The 15,974-nt window shown below is 48.1% G+C and overlaps 1 protein-coding gene across 3 annotated transcripts in view; it reads left to right on the top strand.

Annotated features, from left to right (window-relative positions):
- itga7 (integrin, alpha 7) overlaps positions 1-15,974 on the top strand; it is a 75,065-nt gene that overhangs the window by 34,817 nt on the left and 24,274 nt on the right. For all 3 annotated transcript variants that reach the window (XM_060910569.1, XM_060910568.1, XM_060910570.1), the window contains exons 8-18: positions 1,424-1,512; positions 1,856-1,983; positions 2,227-2,322; positions 2,567-2,628; positions 2,741-2,910; positions 10,408-10,557; positions 10,663-10,778; positions 11,290-11,470; positions 11,615-11,689; positions 13,120-13,199; positions 13,329-13,406. In XM_060910569.1, the coding sequence (XP_060766552.1) occupies positions 1,424-1,512; positions 1,856-1,983; positions 2,227-2,322; positions 2,567-2,628; positions 2,741-2,910; positions 10,408-10,557; positions 10,663-10,778; positions 11,290-11,470; positions 11,615-11,689; positions 13,120-13,199; positions 13,329-13,406 (1,225 nt within the window). The remainder of the gene's footprint in view (positions 1-1,423; positions 1,513-1,855; positions 1,984-2,226; positions 2,323-2,566; positions 2,629-2,740; positions 2,911-10,407; positions 10,558-10,662; positions 10,779-11,289; positions 11,471-11,614; positions 11,690-13,119; positions 13,200-13,328; positions 13,407-15,974) is intronic.

Below are 15,974 nucleotides of genomic sequence, written 5' to 3'. Positions count from 1 at the left end.
GCTTTTTTCTCCTCCCCTCCCCTCATGTTACTCTGTATTTTCATCCCTGCCTTCCTGTCCTGTCTACTCCCCCTGTGTCAATTGTATGTATGTGTATATGTACGGACGGGTTGACGGCTAATTTCGCTGGTACTTGTGACTAAGTGACAATAAAGGGTTCATTCATCATTCATCAAATGTGTGAGAAAATTATTGAAATGTTTAAAAACAGTGTTCCTCAAAGAAAGATAGGAAGGGATTTGAATATTTCACCTTCTACGGTGCATAATGTCATTAAACCATTCAAGGAATCTGGAGGAATTTTGTTGTGTAAAGGGCTCAAACCTAATCTGAACCCCGTGATCTCTGATCCCTCAGACGGCAGCAAGAACCGTCATTCATCTACAGCTGATAGAACCACATGGGCTCGGGATTACTTTGGAAAACATTTATCAAGCTACAATACGGAGTTACATCCACAAACACCAATTAAAACTTTACTGTGTATGAAGGAAGCCTTATGTTAACTGTGTCCAGAAGCGCTGTCGACTTCTCTGGGCTCAGAGGCGTCTGGGATGGACCATCACACAGTGGGAATGTGGACTGTGGTCAGAGTAATCAGTATTCCAGTTCTTTTTTGGAAGAAATGGATGCCGTGTGCTCTGGACCAAAGAGGAAAAGGACCATCCAGACTGTTAGCAGGAACAAGTCCAAAAGTCAGGGTGTGTCACGGTATGGTGTTGGGTCAGTGCCCTTGGTGAAGGTAGCTTACACTTCTGTGATGGAGCATTAATGCAGAAAAGTCCACTGAGATTTTGGAGCAACATCTGCTGCCTTCAAGACGACGTCTTTTCCAGGGAGATTTCAACAAGACGATGCAAAACCACATTCTGCTCACATTACAAAGGCGTGGCTGTGGAAGAAGAGGGCGTGTCCCCTCTGTCCCCAATAGAGAATGTGTGGAGAATTTAGAAATGATAAATATGACAGTGGTGACCCCGAACTGTTCCACACCTTAAGACCTGTTTACAGGAAGAACAGGACAAAAATAACACCTGAAACACTTCATCACTTGGAGTCTTCAGTCCATAAACAGCTTTTAAGTGTCAGGAGAAAGAACGGGAACATTATAAAGTGGGAAAGGCTTTACTGTCACAAGTTTTATTGAAATGTGTTGCAAAAATCGAAATTTATATGTGTTTATTTTGAAAAAACAAATTTCATGAAGTAAAACATCCAATAATGTGCTGTTGTATTGTTGTGAGTGAAATACAGGTCAGATTATTTACAAATCACTGTTTTTCTGTTTTAATGTCAATTTCAACTCCAACACACTGTCCCAACTTTTTCTGATCTGGGGTTGTTTTATATATATATATATATGAATAATTATTTTATTCATGTTTTTGTTTTTTTTGTGTGTGTGTGTGTGTGAGAGAGATAGATTTTGCAGTTGGCGCTCCGTTTGATGGACAGGGTAAAGTTTTTATTTTCAGAGGTTCAGCTGAAGGTCTCAACACTAAACCATCTCAGGTGTGTAAATATTTACATTTCTGATCATTGTAAACATTTCTGATCAAATTTACACTTTGCTTTATATTTGCGTTTTCTCTAAAGAGGCTTTTTACTGTGATCTATTTTACCTTAAAACATGCGGCGCAGCAGGTGTGTGTGTGTGTGTGTGTGTGTGTGTGTGTGTGTGTGTGTGTGTGTGTGTGTGTGTGTTTTGGACCACATGCTTTTTGTTGCCATCTGAGTGACTCTGTACAGAGCAGCAGGTGTGAGCTGTTGCTTTTCTCTGATTGGCCAGATTCATGTGATGAATGTAGAAAAGTGTAGAACCTGCTGAAGGTAGAACCCTGCTGTTCCTCTGCAGGTTCTGGATGGATTAAATGTAGGCGTGTCTTGTTTTGGCTACTCCATATCTGGGGGTTTGGATATCGATGGGAATTTGTACCCTGACCTGGCGGTCGGATCCCTCAGTGATCAGGTGGTTCTGTTCAGGTACGTCACACACAGTTCTCCTTTACTACTGAAGCTCCATCTACAGAACATCAATGAGCTCAAATCCACAATGTCACTCTGTGTGTGTGTGTGTGTGTGTGTGTGTGTGTGTGTGTGTGTGTGTGTGTGTGTGTGTGTTTGTGTGTTTGATCCCCCTTCAAGCCTATAGTAAGGCATATTGGAAATTTGTGCTTATTAGCATGTAGCTTGACCTTTGACCTAGTGACCATTGACCCCCCCCAGGTCACGGCCAGTGATCCATGTGATCAGGGACATTTCAGTGGAGCCACAGTACATCGACCTGGAGAAGCACAACTGTAAGGGCCGAGATGGAGTGTGGTGAGTTCTACAGAAAAACGGGATCAATCTGACCTTCTGCATGAAACCAGTAAAAGTCCAGAAATAAATTAAACACGGAATCTTCATCTGTTTATTATTATTATTATTATTATTATTATTATTATTTGCTAGTGAGTCTCAGTGATTGTTTTTTCTACAGTGATGGAGATGTGTGTGTGTGTGTGTGTGTGTGTGTGTGTGTGTGTGCACAAATCATTCTTTCTGTGTGTTTTGCCTCTATCAGTGTGGAAGTGCAGGCCTGCTACAAATACACAGCTCATCCCAAGTCTTACTCACCTTACATCAGTATGTTAAACACGAACACACACACACACACACACACACACACACACACTTCTGCTTTAACCACAGTACATGATGGAAATATTTATCACTCATCATTAATTTTTCTCTGCAGCTCTCGCAGTTCATTTTGAGGCGGACACTGAGCGCAGGAAGTCGGGGCTGCAGCACAGAGTTCGCTTCCTGAGTCAAAGGTCATCTGAGCCTGAATACATTCATTCAGAAGATCTGGAGCTGAGAGGCCAAACTCACCCAGCCTGCCAGACCACCACCTTCATCCTGCAGGTAGACAGAGAGAGAGAGAGAGAGAGAGACAGACAGACAGACAGACAGACAGACAGACAGGCCATCACTTATTACTGAAAGTTAGTAAATGGGGTGTGTGACCTCTGTAGTGAACAGACTGTGTAGTTTGGATACGTCCACAGTGGAATGATGACAGTGAAGTAGTTGCTCTAATGTGCACAGGGAATAAGGGAATAGAAAATTGGAGAGTAGTAAGTAGGAAATTAGGGAGCAGTGAGTAAGGGAACAGGGTGTACAGAAAAGGGAGAGGTAATAAGGGTATATTGGTTTGGGAATATGGGAATAGGGAGCAGACAATAGGGACGGGTAATAAGGGAAAAGAGGTTGGGGATTAGGGAGTAGGGAATAGGGAGGAGTAATAAGGGTATAGAGGTTAGGGAATGAGGGAATGGGGGGGTAATAAGGGTATAGTGGTTAGGGAATAGGGAGGGGTAATAAGGGTATAGTGGTTAGGGAATAAGGAAATAGGGAGTAGGGAATAGGGAGGGGTAATAAGGATATAGTTGTTGGGGAATAAGGGAATAGGGAGGGGTAATAAGGGTATAGTGGTTAGGGAATAGGGAGGAGTAATAAGGGTATAGTGGTTGGGGATAAGAGAATAGGGAATAGGGAGGGGTAATAAGGGTATAGTGGTTGGGGATAAGGGAATAGGGAGTAGGGAATAGGGAGGGGTAATAAGGGTATGGTGGTTGAGGGATAAGGGAATAGGGAGTAAGGAATAGGGAGGGGTAAGAAGGTTATAGTGGTTAGGGAATAAGGGAATAGGGAGTAGGGAATAGGGAGGGGTAATAAGGGTATGGTGGTTGGGGGATAAGGGAATAGGGAGTAGGGAATAGGGAGGGGTAATAAGGGTATCGTGGTTAGGGAATAGGGAGGGGTAATAAGGGTATAGTGATTGGGGATAAGGGAATAGGGAATAGGGAGGGGTAATAAGGGTATAGTGGTTGGGGGATAAGGGAATAGGGAGTAAGGAATAGGGAGGGGTAAGAAGGTTATAGTGGTTAGGGAATAAGGGAATAGGGAGTAAGGAATAGGGAGGGGTAAGAAGGTTATGGTGGTTAGGGAATAAGGGAATAGGGAGTAAGGAATAGGGAGGGGTAATAAGGGTATCGTGGTTAGGGAATAGGGAGGGGTAATAAGGGTATAGTGGTTGGGGATAAGGGAATAGGGAGTAGGGAATAGGGAGGGGTAATAAGGGTATGGTGGTTGGGGGATAAGGGAATAGGGAGTAGGGAATAGGGAGGGTTAATAAGGGTATCGTGGTTAGGGAATAGGGAGGCGTAATAAGGGTATAGTGGTTAGGAAATAAGGGAATAGGGAGGGGTAATAAGGGTATCGTGGTTAGGGAATAGGGAGGGGTAATAAGGGTATAGTGGTTAGGGAATAAGGAAATAGGGAGTAGGGAATAGGGAGGGGTAATAAGGGTATAGTGGTTAGGGAATAGGGAGGGGTAATAAGGGTATAGTGGTTAGGGAATAAGGAAATAGGGAGTAGGGAATAGGGAGGGGTAATAAGGGTATAGTGGTTGGGGAATAAGGGAATAGGGAGGGGTAATAAGGGTCTAGTGGTTAGGAAATAAGGGAATAGGGAGTGGGGAATAGGGAGGGGTAATAAGGTTATAGTGGTTAGGGAATAAGGGAATAGGGAGTAGGGAAAAGGGAGGGGTAATAAGGGTATGGTGGTTGGGGGATAAGGGAATAGGGAGTAGGGAATGGGGGGGTAATAAGGTTATCGTGGTTTGGGAATAAGGGAATCGGGAGTAGGGAATAGGGAGGGGTAATAAGGGTACAGGGGTTAGCGAATAAGGGAAGAGGGAGTAGGGAATAGGGAGGGGTAATAAGGGTATAGTGGATGGAGGATAAGGGAATAGGGACCAGGGAATAGGGAGGGGTAATAAGGGTATAGTGGTTAGGGAATAAGGAAATAGGGAGTAGGGAATAGGGAGGGGTAATAAGGATATAGTTGTTGGGGAATAAGGGAATAGGGAGGGGTAATAAGGGTATAGTGGTTAGGGAATAGGGAGGGGTAATAAGGGTATAGTGGTTGGGGATAAGAGAATAGGGAATAGGGAGGGGTAATAAGGATATAGTGGTTGGGGATAAGGAAATAGGGAGGGGTAATAAGGGTCTAGTGGTTAGGAAATAAGGGAATAGGGAGTGGGGAATAGGGAGGGGTAATAAGGTTATAGTGGTTAGGGAATAAGGGAATAGGGAGTAGGGAAAAGGGAGGGGTAATAAGGGTATGGTGGTTGGGGGATAAGGGAATAGGGAGTAGGGAATGGGGGGGTAATAAGGTTATCGTGGTTTGGGAATAAGGGAATCGGGAGTAGGGAATAGGGAGGGGTAATAAGGGTACAGGGGTTAGCGAATAAGGGAAGAGGGAGTAGGGAATAGGGAGGGGTAATAAGGGTATAGTGGATGGAGGATAAGGGAATAGGGACCAGGGAATAGGGAGGGGTAATAAGGGTATAGTGGTTAGGGAATAAGGAAATAGGGAGTAGGGAATAGGGAGGGGTAATAAGGGTATAGTGGTTAGGGAATAGGGAGGGGTAATAAGGGTATAGTGGTTAGGGAATAAGGAAATAGGGAGTAGGGAATAGGGAGGGGTAATAAGGGTATAGTGGCTGGGGAATAAGGGAATAGGGAGGGGTAATAAGGGTATAGTGGTTAGGGAATAGGGAGGGGTAATAAGGGTATAGTGGTTAGGGAATAAGGAAATAGGGAGTAGGGAATAGGGAGGGGTAATAAGGGTATAGTGGTTGGGGAATAAGGGAGTAGGGAATAGGTAGGGTTAATAAGGGTCTAGTGGTTAGGAAATAAGGGAATAGGGAGTAGGGAATAGGGAGGGTTAATAAGGGTCTAGTGGTTAGGAAATAAGGGAATAAGGAGTAGGGAATAGGGAGGGGTAATAAGGGTATAGTGGTTAGGAAATAGTGAGTAGGGAGGGTTAATAAGGGTATAGTGGTTAGGGAATAAGGGAATAGGGAGTAGGGAATAGGGAGGGGTAATAAGGATATAGTGGTTGGAGGATTAGGGAATAGGGAGGGGTAATAAGGGTATTGTGGTTAGGGAATAGGGAGGGGTAATAAGGGTATTGTGGTTAGGGAATAAGGGAATAGGGAGGGGTAATAAGGGTATAGTGGTGAGGGAATAGGGAATAGGGAGGGGTAATAAGGATATAGTAGTTGGAGGATAAAGGAATCGGGAGTAGGGAATAGGGATGGGTAATAAGTGTATAGTGTTTAGAGAATAAGGGAATAGGGAATAGGGAGGGGTAATAAGGATATAGTGGTTGGAGCATAAGGGAATAGGGAGTAGGGAATAGGGAGGGGTAATAAGGGTACAGGGGTTAGGGAATAAGGGAATAGGGAGTAGGGAATAGGGAGGGGTAATAAGGGTATAGTGGATGGAGGATAAGGGAATAGGGAGCAGGGAATAGGGAGGGGTAATAAGGGTATAGTTGTTAGAGAATAAGGGAATAGGGAGTAGGGAATAGGGAGGGGCAATAAGGGTATAATGGTTAGGGAATAGGGAGGAGTAATAAGGGTATAGTGGTTAGGGAATGGGGGGTAATAAGGGTATAGTTGTTCGGGAATAAGGGAATCGGGAGTAGGGAATAGGGAGGGGTAATAAGGGTATAATGGTTAGGGAATAGGGAGTTGGGAGGAGTAATAAGGGTATAGTGGTTAGGGAATTTGGGAGTAGGGAATAGGGAGTGGTAATAAGGATATAGTGGTTGGGGAATAAGGGAATAGGGAGGGGTAATAAGGGTATAATGGTTGGGGAATAAGGGAATAGGGAGGGGTAATAAGGGTATAATGGTTAGGGAATAGGGAGTAGGGAGGAGTAATAAGGGTATAGTGGTTGGGGGATACGGGATTAGGGAGTAGGGAATAGGGTGGGGTAATAAGGGTATAGTGGTTAGGGAATAGGGTGGGGTAATAAGGGTATAGTGGTTAGGGAATAGGGAGTAGGGAATAGGGAGGGGTAATAATGGTATAGTGCTTAGGGAATAGGGAATACGGAGGGGTAATAAGGTGTGGCAGCGGGGGCGTGGTCAAGCGCCGGTCTGTGACAGGAGGGCGGAGTTGGGGAAGGTAAGTGGCAGAATCGCTTCACCTGAGTGTGATTAACCTGTGTTTTGTGTGTGTTCTCCCCAGTAAACCGCACGCTATTTAAGGAGGGAGAGGGAGAGCAGAGGGAAGCTCATCCCCGGACAAGACGCTGTGTGTGTGTGTGCGTGTGTCTCTCTCTATTGGGAAAAGTTATTGTTAGACTGTAAAGTGTGGCAATAAAGCCTGTACGCAAACCTGATCTCTGTCCTGCCGTCCTCTGTGCTCCACCCACTCTTTACTAGGTGTGCCATCAGCCCCCGGAATCCCGGCCAATCAGTCCCCAAGATTAAAGAGTGGGTAAGGCGAGGATTAACCGCCGCCTTTACTATGGATTTGTCCCCTCTGAAATGTATGTGGACCGACACCAACGGGTAGCAGTGAACATCCCCGTGCACACACAACACCTTCACCCCTTGTGCTCCCCCCAGTGCCTCGTCTTGCACCAGGCTTTGGCGGATCGAGGTCTGGTTGCAACCCGAATCCACCAACGCCTGATATGTCGCCCCTTGTACACTTACCGGTATGCGATACGCTCCGGCCTGATCGAGGGCAGCCTCTGGCGCGTCGGGGATCCACACCACCGCCCCCACCTCCATCGCGGCACACTGTTGCTGCAGGTGGCCCGGTTCCCCGCAGCGCCAGCAAACCGGCCCGGGCCTCCCCTCTGCAGCTGTGGCTTGAGGGTCACTCACCTGAGGGGGGGGAGAGACAGACACAGAAGGGAGAAACGGGAGGGCACCACGGGTGCGGCGGGCCGGCTGGGGTGGAGCCGGCCCCCGCCTCCGTGGTGGGGGAATGGGGCGAGGACGAGACACGGGAGGAGGGGGAAGAGAGATAGAGAGAGAAGATGACATCCGTTGTCCTGCCGCCGGGACAGCCGCCAGATGATCCTCCGCCAGTCCTACGGCCTGATCCAGCGACGCCGGGCGGTGGCACTGGACCCACTCCGCGGTTCCAGCGGGTAGGCGGGCGATGAACTGTTCCAGCGCCACCTGGTCGATGATCCCCTTGGCGTCGCGATCTTCGGCCCTCAGCCACCGCCAGCAGGCGTCCCGGAGCTGCTGGCCGAACGCGAATGGGCTGCCGACTTCCTCCATTCGCAGCACGCGGAAGCGCTGGCGCTGCTGCTCCGGCGTGCGCCCCACGCGCTGGAGGACAGCCCGGCGAAGGTCGGCGTAGGCCAGCCGGTGGTCGGCGGGGAGCTGTAGTGCGGCTAACTGCGCCTCTCCCGTCAGGAGGGGGAGGAGGCGTGCCGCGTGTTGCTCCATCAGCCACCCCGAGGCTTCGGCGACCTGTTCGAACAACGCGATGAACGCCTCGGGGTCGTCCTGCGGGCCCATCTTAGTCAAGGTGATGGGAGACGGGCCCGTGGCCGGGGCGCTGGTGGACCCCGCCGACGCGAGGAGGCGCCGGAATGCCTCTCGGTCTTCCTGTTGAGCCAGCACCAGGGCTTCGAAGCGGCGCTCCTGCTCCTTCCGGAGCGTGACGAGTGCCTGGTGCTGGCTCTGCTGAGCCGTGGCGAGGGCGTGGACCAAGTCCGCGAACGGGGAGGATTCCATGGGGCTGCAGGACAGGTGCTCCACTTTTCCCGGGTTTCAGCACCACTGTGACAGTTCCGTTGAGTGGGTGGAGCACAGAGGACGGCAGGACAGAGATCAGGTTTGCGTACAGGCTTTATTGCCACACTTTTCAGTCTAACAATAACTTTTCCCAATAGAGAGAGACACACGCGCACACACACACACACACAGCGTCTGGTCCGGGGATGAGCTTCCCTCTGCTCTCCCTCTCCCTCCTTAAATACCGTGCGGTTTACTGGGGAGAACACACACAAAACACAGGTTAATCACACTCAGGTGAAGCGATTCTGCCACTTACCTTCCCCAACTCCGCCCTCCTGTCACAGACCGGCGCTTGACCACGCCCCCGCTGCCACATAAGGGTATAGTGGTTAGGGAATATGGGAGTAGGGAATAGGGAGAGGTAATAAGGGTATAGTGGTTAGGGAATAGGGTGGGGTAATAAGGGTATAGTGGTTAGGGAATAGGGAATACGGAGGGGTAATAAGTAGTCTGGCTAACGCGACTTCAAAGCTGTACGAGCTATTGGTCTGGCCAAGATATTCAGCCCAACCGTTTCCCAGAGCCTGTGGTTGACCCACCTCCCTGAAATGCCTCAGTTTGCTACTGGTCGAAGCCAAAAAAGGCTGTGACGAAGCTTAAACCAATCACATCACTTTTTCCTCTGACGTATGTGACGCGACGATAGGATTCTCACTAAGCCCCATTGATTTGGCTACTAGCGGGGCTAACTGGTAGATTAAACTCTTACCGAAGCCGGTCGGGAGCAAGGCGAAAACGTCCTTCCTTTCAATAAATACCTCCAGGGCTGCTCTTTGCTCCGTTTTCAATGAGAACTTCCCGTTGAATGCTTTCAATACAGCATGATTCTGTAAACAATCTATGGCTTCCGGTCATAGTTCTACTACGTCACTGCCTTGAACACGCCTCTACCCAGGGCCGTTGGAGATGCTCAAAGTTGATTGGCTCCCGATTTTTCCGGAGCTTGGAAGAGCTGGAGATAGCTTGCCTGGCCAGACTAAGCTCACAACAGGCCCTCGTGTTGCGTCATGCTTAGGATGGGCTGGCCCAGGCTAGGTAATAAGGGTATAGTGGTTGGGGGATACGGGATTAGGGAGTAGGGAATAGGGTGGGGTAATAAGGGTATAGTGGTTAGGGAATAGGGAGGGGTAATAAGGTTATAGTGGTTAGGGAATAGGGAGGGGTAATACTGGTATAGTGGTTTGGGAATAGGGAATACGGAGGGGTAATAAGGGTATAGTGGTTGGGGGATTAGGGAGTAGGGAATAGGGAGGGGTAATAAGGGTATAGTGGTTAGGGAATATGGTGGGGTAATAAGGGTATAGTGGTTAGGGAATACGGGAATAGGGAGTAGGGAATAGGGAGGGGTAATAAGGGTAGAGTCGTTAGGGAATAGGGAGGGGTAATAAGGGTATAGTGGTTTGGGAATAAGGGAATAGGGAGTAGAGAATAGGGAGGAGTAATTAGGTTATAGTGGTAAGGGAATAGGGAGTAGGGAATAAGGAGGGGTAATAAGGCTATAGTGGTTAGGGAATTGGGAGCGGTAATACGCGTATAGTGGTTAGGAAATTGGGAGGGGTAATAAGGGTATAGTTGTTGGGGGATAGGGAGGGGGTAATAAGGGTATAGTGGTTAGGGAATAAGGGAATAGGGAATAGAGTGGGGTAATAATGGTATAGTGGTTAGGGAATAAGGGAGCAGTGAGGCATTTGGGACACAGTCTGTAGTTAAACGTGTCTTTTCTAAACGTTTGTTTTGCAGAAGAACATCAGAGATAAACTGCGTCCCATCCCACTCGCTATCACACACACCATAAAGAGGACACGACATGATGGTGATCACACACACCATCGTCTGGGCCGTCTCACCCCCGTCCTGAGTCTTACCCGCCCTAACACATTCCACTCTGAGGTAACACGCAGTCGGGGTGGGGCTTCAGGGGTCCGTTTCCACCTCTACTGCTTATCATAAACACCAGTGTGTGTGTGTGTGTGTGTGTGTGTGTGTGTGGTCCAGGTGAACTTCATCAGAAAGGGTTGCGGTTATGACAACATCTGCCAAAGTAACCTGAAACTGAGCTACAGATTTGGAGCACGATCCTCAGTTTCAGATCTCTTCACTGCTTTACCAATGTGAGACTCTCTCAGACTGTCTGTCTGTCTCACTCTCTCTGTCTGTCTGTCTCACCCTCTCTGTCTGTCTGTCTGTCTGTCTGTCTGTCTCACCCTCTCTCTCTGTCTGTCTGTCTGTCTGTCTCACCCTCTCTGTGTCTCACCCTCTGCTTGAGGTGATTGATGCGACAGGAGAACTGAGATTCTGAGTGTCAGAATCTGGCTGTGTCCCAATCCTGATTTTAACACCTCCTCTTCACCTTACTTGACTCCCCTTTGACATCTTGATGGTCGTTTCTCTGTGAGCTGAAGTGAAGGCCCACACTGCCTCCTGCTGTCAGACACACAGCACTGTAGGACAAAACCTACATCTCAGAAACGCCAGACTGAAAGAAACTCATCGCTGAACACCAAATTAGCACAAATCAGTCACATTAGGCCATGCTGCATAATAAGGGGAGGAGCTAATTCAGTATATATGTGTGTGTGTGTGTGTGTGTGTGTGTGTGTGTGTGTGTGTATACACGTGTAGAGGGGAGGATGGTGTTCCTGTGCTTTCTCTTTCTGATCAGAAGTCAGTGGTTTTGGAGGTGACAGTACTGAACATGCCTTCTGACCCCGCCCACCCTGAAGTGGATGGAGACGATGCCCACGCTGCTCAGCTCACAGTCACACTGCCACACACACTCACCTACTCCGGGGTCAGGGGTCAGGTGTGTATACACAAACACACGTATACACACAATTTTCTACAATGTTCCAGATATTAAAAAGTAAGCGTTGTAGATTCTAAACATACTGTTTGTTTGTGTGTGTGTGTGTGTGTGTGTGTGCACGCGTGCGCTTTTGTGTGGCAGGTGGTGTGTGAGGTGAATCAGAATGGCTCCCAGGCAGAGTGTGAGCTCGGAAACCCACTAAAGAGAGATGCTGTGGTACGTCCCCCCCCCCCCCCCCCCCCCCACACACACACACACACACTTCTTCTTCTGGCTGCTCCCGATTAGGGGTCGCCACAGCAGATCTTTCGTCTCCATTGCTCCCTGTCTTCCGCATCCTTCTCTACCACACCTGCCGCTTTCATGTCCTCTCTCACCACATCCATGTATCTCCTCTTTGGCCTTCCTCGTTTTCGTGTGCCTGGCAGTTCCATCCTCAACATTCTCCTTCCCACATGCTCTGCATCTCTTCTCAGGATGTGCCCATACCATCTCAGTCTCATCTCTCTTAGCTTCATTCCCAAGCTCTCCACATGTGCTGTCCCTCTGATGTGCTCGTTCCTTATCCTGTCCAACCTCGTCACTCCCATCGCAAACCTTAACATCCTCAACTCCGCCACCTCCAACTTTGCCTCCTGTCTCTTCGTTAAGGGTACGGTCTCCAATCCATACATCACAGCTGGTCTCACAACTGTCTTATACATCTTACCTTTCACTTTTGCTGGGACTTTCCTATCACAAATGACTCCCGAAATCCTTCTCCAACTGCTCCACCCTGCCTGCACCCTCGCCAACATGTCTGTTGAAATCTGCTCCTATCAGCACGCGCTCCTCCCTCGGTATACTTTCTACCACTTCATCCATCTTTTCCCAGAAAGACTCTTTCCCTTCATTCTCACATCCAACCTGTGGGGCGTATGCACACGCAACATTGATTACCACTCCTTGAATCTCCAACTTCATGCCTATCACTCTATCTGACACCCTCTTTGCATCAATCACACTGTTGACCAACTCCCCCCTCAAAACAATACCAACACCATTTCTCTTTCCATCGACTCCATAATAAAACAACTTGCATCCATCTCCAATGTTCTTGGCCTTGCTTCCTTTCCACCTCGTCTCCTGCACACACAAAATGTCCAACTTCCTTCTTTCCATCATACCTGCTAACTCTCTCACTCTGCCAATGTTCCCACATTCAGTGTTCCTACCCTCAATTCTAAGCTCCTTCCCTTCCATCTTTCATGCTCTCTCCTAACATGGCTCCCCCCTTTCTTTTTCCTTCTCCGTTTTGGCGCAACAGTAGTATATTTTCCACCGGCACCCTGTTGACCAACAGTACCGGAGGCGGCTGTTGTTAACCCGGGCCCCGACCGATCCGGTATGGTATTTCTCTTTTCAATCTGCATGTTAGATTTGGCACAGTTTTACGCCAGATGCCCTTCCTGACACAACCCTCTCCAGTTTATCCGGGCTTGGGACCGGCACCAAGAGTACGCTTATGCACCCCCAGTGGCTGGATTACACACACACACACACACACACACACACACACACACACACACACACACATTAAATTCACATATTTTTCAGTGTTATGTTTTAAGGAATGGTGTGTGTGTGTGTGTGGTGATTACTTCTAGTTGACGTTCTACATTATTTTGAGCACATCAAGAATCACCATGGAAACGACATCTTTGTCAGTTGATCTGCAGATGTCCACGTGAGTTAATTGATTAATATGATAATTTAATACCCTGAGATGTTTACTGGAACTGTGTGTTATTGAAATATTTGTGAAACAAATAAATAAATATTTATTGTAATAAGGTGTTTATTATCTCTGCTGCAGGATCAGTGAGCAGCTCCACCTGTCTCCTGTTACAGCTCTTGCTCGAGTAGTGATTGACCTTCCTCTCACTGTCAGCGGGTAACACACACACACACACACACACACACACACACACACACACATTATTTTAGTCTTAGTCAGTTACAGCGCTCTTAAGGTCAAACATTATCAATAGGAATTGATTATTTCAGGTTTGAGTGTCATGAGATTTTGTGTATTCATGACTGTGACACTTCCAGTGGGTTCTGATCCGATCAGAGGGTGAAAAGGAAACCCAGCAGGTTGTAATGGAGGATTCTGTCCATGATTCGCTGAAACATTGTGGGGGCCTCGAACAACCCAAACAGAAGGGTGATGAGCTGGTATAAACCGAACACAGGGGAAAGGCAGTGTTTTCATGGGATCAGGGAGTCGTGGATTTGCCAATGTCCCTTTATCGAATAAAAACAAGCCACACCTAACTGATCCAGCAGTTCATCAATATAAGCATTGGGTTCGCATCACATTTAGACACCGCGGTGACTTTTCTAAAGTTGATACAGAAACAAAATGTCCTGTCGGTCCTGGGCACTCAGATGACTGGCTGCTCCAGTCACTGTGTGTCTCCCATATTACTATCAGTTCTTGTGCTCGTGGAGACAATGGGGCAGCTGTACACCACCACCACTAGGGGTGTTTCACTGTGGTGCTCTCTGAGATTGGTGTGACCAGGTGGAGGAGAGAACACGCTGGAAAATTCAACCTGCAGCTTGGCAATCTCTGTGAGACAGTGAAAGGTGGTCTTCACAGGGGCCCGGGGTGGATCAAGTTGCTGCTTATAGATTTAACTCCAGTTCCTCCCTCTCACACACCACCGTCACCAGTGCTATGGAGACCTCCTCCCTCTCACACAGCATCGTCACCAACGCCAAGGAGACCTCCTCCCTCTCACACACCACCGTCACCAGTGCCAAGGAGACCTCCTCCCTCTCACACACCACCGTCATCAGTGCCAAGGAGACCTCCTCCCTCTCACACACCACCGTCACCAGTGCTATGGAGATCTCCTCCCTCTCACACACCACCGTCACCAGTGCTATGGAGATCTCCTCCCTCTCACACACCACCGTCATCAGTGCCAAGGAGACCTCCTCCCTCTCACACACCACCGTCATCAGTGCCAAGGAGATCTCCTCCCTCTCACACACCACCGTCATCAGTGCCAAGGAGATCTCCTCCCTCTCACACACCACCGTCACCAGTGCTATGGAGATCTCCTCCCTCTCACACACCACCGTCATCAGTGCCAAGGAGATCTCCTCCCTCTCACACACCACCGTCATCAGTGCCAAGGAGACCTCCTCCCTCTCACACACCACCTTCACCAGTGCCATAAAGACATAAGATAAGATTAGATAGCCTTTTATTATTCTACAAGGGGAAATTTACATTGTTACAGCAGCAAAAGAGCAGCAAAATATAGAAAGGAATAAAGATAAGGTAGTGAAGGAGTAGTGCAAAAAGTACTAAGTATACAAAAAAGGTATATATAAAAATAAATAAACTACAAATTTAAAGATAAAATTCACAAATTTGCATAGATTAACAAGTTTGCAGATATACAGTTAACATAAGTGTATTACACTGGTGGTATTGCATGTTGTTACGACCCTGGTGCCAGGGGTCGTGTGTGTGGTTATGTGTGGGTGCATGTGTGGGTTTTTTTTCCCTCTCTCTCTCTCTCTCTCTCTCTCTCTCTCAGGTAGACGCCCCTTCCTCTTATACGCAGCTGTTCCCACTCACCTTGTTGAGGGGCCATGTTAGAAGTGAGAGGGAGACACCTTTCGAGAGAGTGTGTGAGCCAGTGGGCTGTGGCGGTGACAGTTAGGAGAGGGAGAGAGTTGTGAGCTGCATCTAGAGAGAGTGTGCTGCTCCTTTAAGGGGAAAGGAGCGTGCGTAATCCCGGACCTGTTTGGTTGTGGTTCATTTGTTGTAGTTTTGGTGAGAAAACTTGACTCTTGTGTTTGTTTTTCCTTTGTTTGGAGACCAGTGACTTTTTAGTTTTTTTTTTTTCTATTTTGTGAATAAAAACGGTTTCCGTTTCGGCCCTGAGTCCGCCTCCTTGTCCTCTTTTTCCTCCCGGGTCGTTTTGGTTTATCTCTGTTGCTTCCCCCATACCCTATTTTGCCGCGGGGAATGTAACACGTGTAAGTATTGCACAGGTAGTATTACCAGTATTACACAGGTAGTATTGCACAAGTAAGTAGGTATATTGCACAGGAGCCATTTTAACAATGTGTAGCTAGCAGTTTGTTGTAAAGTACTGATGCTGATAGCCAGTGAACACAGTATACATTCAAAGGGGTCTTTATGGATGTAGAAGTGATCTGGACAGTATTGCTGATTATTATGAGGAGCGTCTGGTGCTGTGCTTGGTGAGGTGCCGGTTGTACAGTCTCACAGCAGTAGGGAGGAAGGAGCTGCTGTATCTCTCCTTAACACACCGCAGATGGAGGAACTGGTCACTGAAGGAGCTGCCCAGTGCTGCTACTGTCTCCTGCAGTGGATGGGAGGTGTTCGCCATTAAGGATGACAACTTGGTCAACATCCTCCTCTCCCCCACTACGTCCACTGAGTCCAGTGCACAGCCCAGGACACATCCTGCCT

This window comes from Neoarius graeffei, chromosome 26, assembly GCF_027579695.1.
Source record: "Neoarius graeffei isolate fNeoGra1 chromosome 26, fNeoGra1.pri, whole genome shotgun sequence".
NCBI lineage: Eukaryota > Metazoa > Chordata > Actinopteri > Siluriformes > Ariidae > Neoarius > Neoarius graeffei.
Note: the sequence above shows the minus strand (reverse complement) of the source record. Positions and strands in the feature narration are given on the sequence as shown.